The following is a 9,818-nucleotide window of genomic DNA, read 5'->3' on the forward strand; positions in this document are numbered from 1 at the left end:
GGACTCCAGAGTGTGACTCCACCATGACAGCAAGAGAAATGATAAGAGAGCACATACTCCAAGTCATACCAGGAGGTTCTGCCTTCTACCACGACACTGTAATTGTCAATGGTGTGGTAGGACACTAGGAGACTCCAGTGTTCATAAGAACCTCGTGCGGCTCTTATCAACAGCAGGTGCTAACACACATGAGCAGTCTACTCTACATGAGAAAACAGGTTCCCAGAAAGAGTGTGGTAATGGAGAGGGTATATGGACATGTATGTTCCCAGAGGGGTTCATCTATTTTGTAGGTGAGACACAGTGGTTGTTAGTAGACAGGCTGTGGATAGAGGTGGCATGAAAGTGTGATCATGGGCTGCTTTGGTGAGAAAGGGGGCCCCAGCTTGGTCTGGACTTGGAGCTATGGATAAAGGTGGTCAGCATTGATCTGGGAAGGTGTGGTCACATTGATCTGGAAGGGTGTTGTCACTCTATTTTTGTGTAACAATTTCCTCTAAGATTGAAACATTCCATTCTGCAGGGAAGTTCCTAAAGCAGGATGGTAAACAACTTGAAATAGCTTCAGGAAGTCCCTGAAACTGACCAGATTCACTAAGCCCCCCCACCACCCCTCAGAATAAGCAATAATATCTGAGAGTCCCTCTCAGAGGAGTGAAGCTAAGATGCAAAGAAGACTCTGAGACCAGACCCCTGCTGGGAAGAAACTGGATAGCTGCCTGGAAGAGGTTTAGACCAACTGAGGTATCTGGAAAGGACGCTCTCCAACCTGTTGAGCTGCCTACAGGCAGTTCAGTGTGCTCCAGGTTCCCAGCTTTGTGATCTGTCACCCATACTGGATTGAGCTTTGGTGATGTAGCTGTCTTTGGGTCATGCCTGCTCCTGTAAGTAACCCCTCACCCATATTCCTGTAAGTAATCCCAATAAAACTCATTGGTTTGCCAAGTTGGACTTTGGTGGCATCTGCTCTTTGTTCTATCATGGGTTCTCTATCTGAGGGAAGTAGTCATGTGTATTGCATCTCCCCAGTAAAAGTTTTGTCACACAAAACTAAGATCAAGATAGGGCAGGCTTGAAAGCTGCAGTGCCATGTCCATTGACTTCTCACAGAGAGAAGGCAGCTATGCCTTCAGTTGACAGGAGAGTCACCACCATGCTTCACTGGGAAGCCAGCTACCTCTCAAGAGAACTGTGAGAATGATGGATGAGAATCCTACAAAGCTCACAGAATAAAGGACAAAGGTCAGAAAAAAATTGAGGCCCAAGGTAGAATGAGGGCCATAGCAGAATTTGATAACAGTTTCTGGAAGGATTAACAATTAATCTGTGAATTCAACATTTAATAACATCTATTTAATAAAAAGACTAAGAAGACCTTACTCTCCTAGGAATAGGCTAATCTTTGTGACCCCTATTGTCAGGAAAGGACATCAGGTGTTGGGATAGGAACTACAGTAGTCTTCCTTCCCAGCCTCTACATTCATCTGCAAAAACTCCTCCTTATTTAAGGAAACAGGCAAGCAATGATACTCAAGCATTTCACAGGTAACATCCACTCTAGGTTTCCCACTGGATAGCAAAGCCACAAAGGGATGGACCATGGAGATGGTGCAATGACTTAAGTGACAGTGAGAAATCCAAGATGTGGAAGCCTTGACAGAACAGATGTGCCCACACCTAGCAGGTAGCCTCTACCAGCTACCAGCTTAGCATGAGTTGCATAAGATTGCAGGGGGCTCCCAGTGGATCCCTGCATCTCAGGGCCCAGAGCCTAGGGATGAGTCTGAGCATAAGGGACAGCTAAAGAAATCAATCTAGCAAGATGAACCAGCCTTAGACAAACTAACCAAAAGGAAGGGAGAGAAGATTCAAAATGATGGTATCAGAGTTGAAAGGGGAACATTACAGTGGATACTACTGGATTCCAGTAGACCATTAGAGATTAGAAATTTTACAGTCTTAAAGCAATAATAAATAATCTTCAAGCAAGAAATGCCCAAGACTGAACTGATTTTATGCTCAATTCTACAAGACCTTTAAAAAGTGCTTAACACCAATTCTGCTTGAATTGGAGCAGTCAAGAAGGAGGGGAGGATACTGCTTCATTCTCTGAAGTCAGTATTATCCTGACAACCAAAACTCAGGAATAGGGGAATGAGAGAGAGAGAGAGAGAGAGAGAGAGAGAGAGAGAGAGAGGAAAACTATAGACCAAACTTTCTCAAAAGAAGGCACAAAGTCAGGTGGATAGTGAAATAAGAATAGATCTAGGGGGTTGGAGCCACATGGTCACTGCCTACTGGAGTTAAAAGAAAGTTCTAGAATGAGATGGGGTAAGGAAAGTTAACATCATATGGAGAAACATACTAATCTGAAAAATATAGTAAAATGTCAGGGAATACGTGTTGAATAACATGAGGCTAGGAGTGAGAAAGCTGTAGAAATACGACAGGTTAGACAGCAGATCAAAGAATATGAAGACCAGAACCCAGGAACACGTGAGACATGAACCAAGACACAGGTAAACTTCCAGAGACTAAGAAATGGAAAAATAGATTCAAGGAAAGCAACATTTCTTAGAAAGCAAAGCAGCAACTACAGTAGATGTATTAATCTAAGACTGTGATAAGAAATATGAATGGTTAAGATGCTTGGAATAAGAAACACCTAGGAAAATTAATGAAATGCAGCTCTGTGTCTGTGAGTTTCCACGAAAACAAAAAACAATCCTGATGGCTCTGAAGAAATTAACGGACTGATCTCTTGATGGATTCATAGTGATTGCTTTATTGAGAAATGGGACCTATTGGAGGAAGGTGTAATGGAGATCTGTCCTATGGGATATGTCTTACTCTACTTTTGACCCTCTATGATGTGAACAGCTGTGCTCTACCCTGCCAGAACTGACACCTCTGAAACCATGAGTTAAAATGTACCCTAACTCCCTTAGATTGTTTCTATGAGGTTTTTGATTACAGCTATGAAAATTGTCACTAATACAGACAGAAGAAAACATAATATGAACTAAAATGAGTGGACAGATATACACATGTATGAACTAACAGGCTAACAATGGTGAGCAGATACACATTTGCACAAAGGAGGACATCCCATTGTTTCAAACAGCAGGAAAACCTGCTGGGAATTCCTAGTGCTTCTCCTGAGAACAGTAACAAAAACTCTAAACTCTAAAGAATGATGGCCCCAGACAAAATCTGATCAACAAAAATCGCCCCAGGGTGATCTGAAGAAAGTTCTCCTGTACACAATAAGACAAAATCAAAATTAGTTGGAGGTACCAGTTGGGTGTGGTGCCACATGCCTTTAATCCCAGCACTCAGGAAGTGGAGGCATGGTAAGAGGATCCTTGTGAGTTCAAGACCAGCCAGGTCTACAAAGAGAGTTCAACACAGCCAGGATGATAAAGAGACCCTATCTCAGAAAACAATAACAAAGAATTGGGCCATCTAGGCTACTTTTATTCCCTAGCTATTGTAGAGCAGCTATAAAAATTGGCAAGCGAGTATCTCTGTAGTAGGACATTTGGGTCCTTTGGGTATACACTCAAGGAATAGTATTGCTGGGTCATGTGGTAGATATATTTTTAGCTTTTTGAGAATTCTCCACACTGATTAGATGTCCTTCAATTGATGAATAGATAATCAAAATATGTCACATATACACAATGGATTCTATCAGCTGTAAAGAAAAATGAAATCATGACATGGGCAGGCAAATAACTGCAACTGGAAAATACTGAGTGAACTCAAGCCCAGAAAGACAAGATTTGTCTTTCTTATTTGCTCTCTTATTTATGAATCCCAGCCCCAAATCTTCATATTGGAGTATATAATTGGAAGTAACCGCAGAAGCCAGGAGAGTAGAAAAGGATCATGACCGGGGATAGAGGGGGTGTTATTCTTCTTTCTAGGGCACAGGTATTATGAAGGGAGGCAGGGGAACAAAGGGGAGCTTAACTAAGGAGGGGGAAGTAGAGTAATACATAGGGAGAGGGAGGAAGAAGAGAAAAATAACATATTAGGTGTTTGAAAAGCCAAACATTTTATAGTTTTATAGGCTTACTTAAAAATGTGTGTGCGCGTGTGTGTGTGTGTGTGTGTGTGTGTGTGTGTGTGTATGTGTGTGTGTGTGTGTGTGTAAAACAATAATTCTAAAAGAGGGGACCATGAATATTAGAGGGAGTATGTGAGGACAGGTGAGGAGTTGGAGGAGAATAGAGGAGTGAAAATTATTCAAATATGGTACTCATGTATAAAATTCTCAAAATTTCAAAATAAACAGAAATAATAATGTAGACAAATACCAAGCACAAAATAGATAGGATTTCTACTGAAGAGAAAGGTCCCTGTCTATGCTCCAAGGCCAACCAGATGGAACAGGTTTGACCCATCCCAGTACACAAAGTTAATGCTGTAATGTGGATGTATGAGCCGGCCCAGGAAGAATGTCCTGTGCAGGGTCTTTCTGCAGAAAGTTATCTCTTGAGATCGAATTGTAGACTATGGGCACCATGCCATTCATTTGATACTCAGCTGTGACAGGAAGAGTCCAGATGCAGCACCCACCTGAGCAGAGCACTCCTGCGTCCTCTGTGTCCTTCAGTCGTGTTGACCCCAGCTTCCTAACTGGCACTCCCACAATGAAGATTCATTTCCTAAGCAGTCAAGCTCATCCACCCAGATGCTCCCAGTCCCTGCCCTCAAATGAGCATCCCCTGGAGCACTGAGAGCATAGCCGCAGTCCAGCTGCCTGCAGACCACTTGGGCGTCCTGAAGGTCCCACGCATCATCACATACAGTGCCCCATGAGCCCTGATAGAACAACTCCGTGTGCCCAGCACAGCGGCCTGGGCCTGCAGTCAGCCTCATGCACAGGCTCCCTACAGAGAGACCAAATCATACATACTGGATATCACGAGGGAGGCTGCGGGAGTGGAAGCTACACACTCACCAGAGCACACTTCACCTGTGTCACGCAAGTTCCCAGAAGGCACCAGCAGGGATGTAGACACATTGCACTGTGTCAGGCGAGTCTCAGAGCCCAGGCAGCGCACCTGGCTCAGCCCCACCGGGACTGCCCAGTGGCCATGGGCTGGAGCATCATAGGTTCACTGTGCCTCTCCACATCCTAGCTGCCTGCACACCACGCTGGCACCACATAGGTCCCAGGTGTCATCCAATACACGGCCCCACGAACCATCCAGGGAAATCTCCAAGCGGCCATCACAGTGTCTCTGTCCATCTCTTAGCTGCAGGATGTCTTGGAAACCTAGCAGGAACAGGCTTAAGGGGAAGAAGACTACCACGCCAGACAGCCACACCCACTCTTATCCACTGCCCACCACCCCTACTGACCATCCTCTTCACAGTCCTACTGCTCCCTGCACTTACCTGAATAGATAGCTGAAGCTGAATTTCCCAAGACAAATGCCTGGGCTCCCAGGTACAGTGCAGCAAATGAGGTTCTGTCCCAATACAATGAAATACATCTGGCCAGAAGGCGGCATTCCCATCCCCAAAATGACCTCCTGGAAGTACGGATACTGCATTGCCACGGTTGAGTTGATGACAGAGAACCAAAGTTTCTGCTAGGTCCCAGTTGGCAGCACAGATGGGGTGCCCAGGCCCCTTGCGATTGGAGTTCCACGTGGCCTTCACAGGCTCCTGAGGGCAGTAGAGCAGCAGGGATTCATTCTCTACACAGACACAGCGGAAGGTTTCTAGCCACACAGGCCGTGAGCCTTGGCCAAACTGAACACTCCCAAGTATAGACATGGCCATAACACACCCAAGCTCCCAACACACCACATGGACTGTGGGCAAGTCCAGATCAGCAGACGGTACCCCAGGTCAGTCCCCAAAGAACCTCCAGGGGTCCAGCACAGGAATGCTCACTGCCCACTAGCCAGGCCTCTACGTGTCCTGTAAGAACAGACATCCTCTCAGATAGGAAACCAGTGTTCCAAGGTCAGCAGCCCTGAGCTATCTTCTTATACCACAGGAGTCTGCAGCCAGGGAAATTCCTCTGCCCAGACACCAGCAGAAAATGGCAACCAGAGGTTAGGGCTCAGGCTCACCTGTTCTACTGCTCACATTTGTCCCAACCTCTGCCAATCCAGGACAGTGGCACCCACATCCTCAGAAGCAATTTCTCCCGCCATATGAGTACCCTTTTGTGGGCACCATGATGGGTGGCTTGTCCACCTCTTACTTAGAACAGTCAGCAACTGTGACAGCCAGTAACACACATCGGACTAGAAGAGACTGGTGTGCAACCCACACCAACACGGATCGGCATGAAGCAATTACAGATGAAACATGTTAGACCTACACAGTCAGTATTCCTTTCCCTGGGGTATCTCACTAGCCCAACTCCACCCTGTTTTTTTTCTTTTCTTTTCTTTTCTTTATTTTTTTTTGTTTTTTGTTTTTTGAGACAGGGTTTCTCTGTGGCTTTGGAGGCTGTCCTGGAACTAGCTCTTGTAGACCAGGCTGGTCTGGAACTCACAGAGATCCTCTGCCTCTGCCTCTGCCTCTGCCTCTGCCTCTGCCTCTGCCTCTGCCTCTGCCTCTGCCTCTGCCTCTGCCTCTGCCTCCCAAGTGCTGGGATTAAAGATGTGTGCCACCAACGCCCGACTCCAACTTCACCCTGTTAAAATGATGCATCAGACATAGCCATACTGCCATCTTCCAGCCCACTCTGGGGCTCTTTCTGAGCTCTTCATCTCTACATGGATCCCTGTCAGAGAGAATTATGAAGTATGGGTGGTGCTGGAGCTTTCAAGGAAGACTTCAACACTATGATGTTCCTTTGATTTCCCAGACTATTCTGTTCTAGGGCAGCAAGCTGCTGTGAGAAGCATCCCTGAGAGTTAAGGCCTTCCCTCCAACTATTCCAGAAATGGTCTATACCAACACCTAGGAAAGAACAGGTCCCTAGATACCAGGCTAGAAGCCACTGATGAGCCACCCGGATCCTGAACTCCTGTGCTGTCTTGTATCCAGGCATCATTCTGTGGGCCTCTGGCAGTATAGGATGGTAACTTTACCTGAGCAGACCACCTCTGCATCCAGCAGGAGGCTGCAGCCACTGAGTAGTTTGCTGCTGAGTCTGCAGCTGTGCATGGTGGGCCCAGAGCCTGTGCAGGTCATGTACTTACTGACACCACATCTTGATGGGGGGCCTGGAGCACATGACCACATCCCAGCTCCCAGAAGAATACTGTGACCTCCTCCCCATGCAGGCCACAGAGACAGTCCACCCCATTCACATTCCTTATCTCGGGGAGTCTGGCACAGGGACTGTGATCCTTCACCAGCCGGGTTTCCTTAAGGTGCTATCTATGGAGCACAAGCCCGAAATACAGAGGGTAAAGACCCTGCCAGTCACTGTCACATGGAATCTGTATTTGCCTGGGTGATAGATCTTTCTATGTGACCATACTCATCTTTTCCAGGCACATGCCCTAGGCCTTGAAGCTTGCAGAGAATGGCAGCTGGAACCAGTCTAATCTTCTCCAAGAAGTCAGACCTGGCCCTGATTTGGTCAGCTTCAGGGAACAATGGCTTACTATCAGTCAGGCTTCACTTGGGGCAAAGGTCTGTGGTCACCCCCTTAAGAAATCTAAATCATATTTAATATTTGTTTTTATTGTTTTTCCATTGTGTTATGTGCCTATGTGTAGGCATGAGTACATGAGTGCAGGTTCCTCTGCAAGAGCAATACCTGCTCTTAACTGCTGAGCCATCTCTCCAGTCCCTAAAGCATGTCTTAACAAGCCCTACAACTTGCTTGGCACTAAGTCCCAAGACCATGTGGGGAGGGAGTCCTACTTCAGCCATAGGATACCTTGATGGGGTCCAAATGAGCTCACAGAAGCAGCTGATAGCATTTGAAATCAGCTTCTAAGGGGAAACATTTGCCAGTCAGTCATTTAATTGGAAACTTTCAGTACATGCATACTGTGGCTCCTGGAGCTGTCTGCAAGATCAGTGGGACACCCCCTCCCCATGGGCTTCACTCTGCTTTATTTGTTTTTACAGCCTCTCCTGGAAGCATAAGCTCCACCTATCAGGTTTTATCAGGTTTGATCAAGACTAAGTCATCAGCTCCTGGAATAGTGCTTATCATCTAAGTATTTGTTGAAAGAATTAGAGGAATTCAAAGAGGAGAGAAGGCAGCATCTAACAGCCTAGGCACAATCTGGACATGGGGTATGCAACACAGTTTCTAGTTCCTGTGACCCAAATGCATACCAAATGGCATGGGTCTATGAGTTCTGCAGAGGTTTCTTTGTCCAATGTCTCCTGGGATGTGCTGGGGCCACAGGATAGTGGAAGAGCTTGTTTACTGAGCAGTATCAAATCTTAGGGAGCTGCCAGAGGGGATGACAGCAAAGGAGGTAGCAGTGAACTCAGGGTGTGTGCGTGCGTGCGTGCGTGTGTGTGTACACCTGAAGACATGGCAGGGTTTGTAGCAGAGGAGGATAGCAGATTGTGGGTTCTTGGAGCTCTGTGAGAAAACAGCTTCATGCCTGGTCCAGGGGCCATGGAAGGAGGTGACCATGGTGCTGAACTGAAGTCACTCAGTAGTAATGGGACTGCTGCAGAGTGAGACAAGCGGGGACCTGAAGAAGACAACAGTGAGGGGCTGTGCATGGGGTTGCTTTTAAGTTAAAGAGGCAAGACCAGAGATGCTACTTTCAAGGAGGAGCAGGCTAACAGGGATGAGGAGGCTTGAGGAGGGGGAGCTGTAATGATGGACAGCCCAGAGGGAGGTAGAGAAATGTAAGAGGCCCCATCTTTCTTCTACCACTGCCATATAAGATCCTTTCAGGCTGGGACCATGTATTCACACTTACTCCTGAGGAAGTGTCTCTTATGCACTAGCAGAGGTAGGGTGGGAGGCAAGAATAGGGCTATGCAGAGGCCTGAAAGTAGTGTTGGGGTGGAAGGACTGGTGGATAATGGCATGTTGGCTTGGACTGGCCCTGCACTTTTGATATTAGAGGAAGTATCTTCAAGGGTCAAGACCTTCACCTGTCACAGCTCTCTGGCCCCAGGAAGTCCAACCTTCCTCATGCTAAGTGGGGCAGGTGGTCATAGCTAGAGAGTCTCATACCACAGGACCTGGACACCCAAGAACTACTGCCTCTTCAGTTTTATGTGTATAAATATGAAAAAGTTACCAATAAGAGCTGCCCTGAGAGTGAGGAGGAGCCCCAAACTCAGAGTCCAGAGAATTACCCTCATGCCCACAGAGTCCAGAGCTTCAACAGTGTCAATAAAAAAAGATCTTGTCTCAGAGTCAATACCGTAGGTGTAAGGGAACTGCCAGCCTGTGTCCAATTGGTACAGAAAGGGCCTTTCTACAACACATCAACAGTTCTGCATCTTCCTCTGCAACAGAGCAGCCAATGACCTTGCTGGTCCTGAGCACCACCAGGAATGAGCAAGGGGATGGGGTGGTTTTCTCCTATACTGATAACTGCTGAGGCAGAGATTCACCCAGACCCAGACAGGTGGCCCATCTGACTCCAGCGTAGTGGACCAAAGGCCTGTGTCTGTGTTTCCTACCCAGATCCCATCACCAGCACAGAAAGTACACCCAAGGGACGCATCTCCATCATGCAGATGGTCAACAAGATGGCACCAGTGAAACTGAAGATCACTAAAACTTGCTCAGTTTAAATAACAGAGAGAAAACTGAATCTCCAGAATCTCTGGGGCAGGAGATCTACTGTTCATCTCAGTGTTTTTTTCAGAAAGGGGAGGATAGAGGATGAGTCTGAAAAGGTACT

At 46.8% G+C, this 9,818-nt stretch overlaps 1 protein-coding gene across 1 annotated transcript in view; it reads right to left on the bottom strand.

The window, feature by feature from the left end:
- Nucleotides 1-9,270, bottom strand: part of LOC100764412 (scavenger receptor cysteine-rich domain-containing protein SCART1-like) — a 53,747-nt gene extending 44,477 nt beyond the window's left edge. Inside the window, 12 exon segments of the mRNA XM_027409178.2 lie at nt 4,585-4,620; nt 4,623-4,898; nt 4,970-5,287; nt 5,410-5,463; nt 5,466-5,634; nt 5,636-5,679; nt 5,682-5,851; nt 5,853-5,940; nt 7,068-7,187; nt 7,190-7,355; nt 7,432-7,568; nt 9,207-9,270. Of these exon segments, the coding sequence (XP_027264979.1) occupies nt 4,585-4,620; nt 4,623-4,898; nt 4,970-5,287; nt 5,410-5,463; nt 5,466-5,634; nt 5,636-5,679; nt 5,682-5,851; nt 5,853-5,940; nt 7,068-7,187; nt 7,190-7,355; nt 7,432-7,568; nt 9,207-9,270 (1,642 nt within the window).
- Between the last annotated feature and the right edge of the window lie 548 nt (nt 9,271-9,818).

Source organism: Cricetulus griseus, chromosome 3 (assembly GCF_003668045.3).
Source record: "Cricetulus griseus strain 17A/GY chromosome 3, alternate assembly CriGri-PICRH-1.0, whole genome shotgun sequence".
NCBI classification, from domain to species: Eukaryota; Metazoa; Chordata; class Mammalia; order Rodentia; family Cricetidae; genus Cricetulus; species Cricetulus griseus.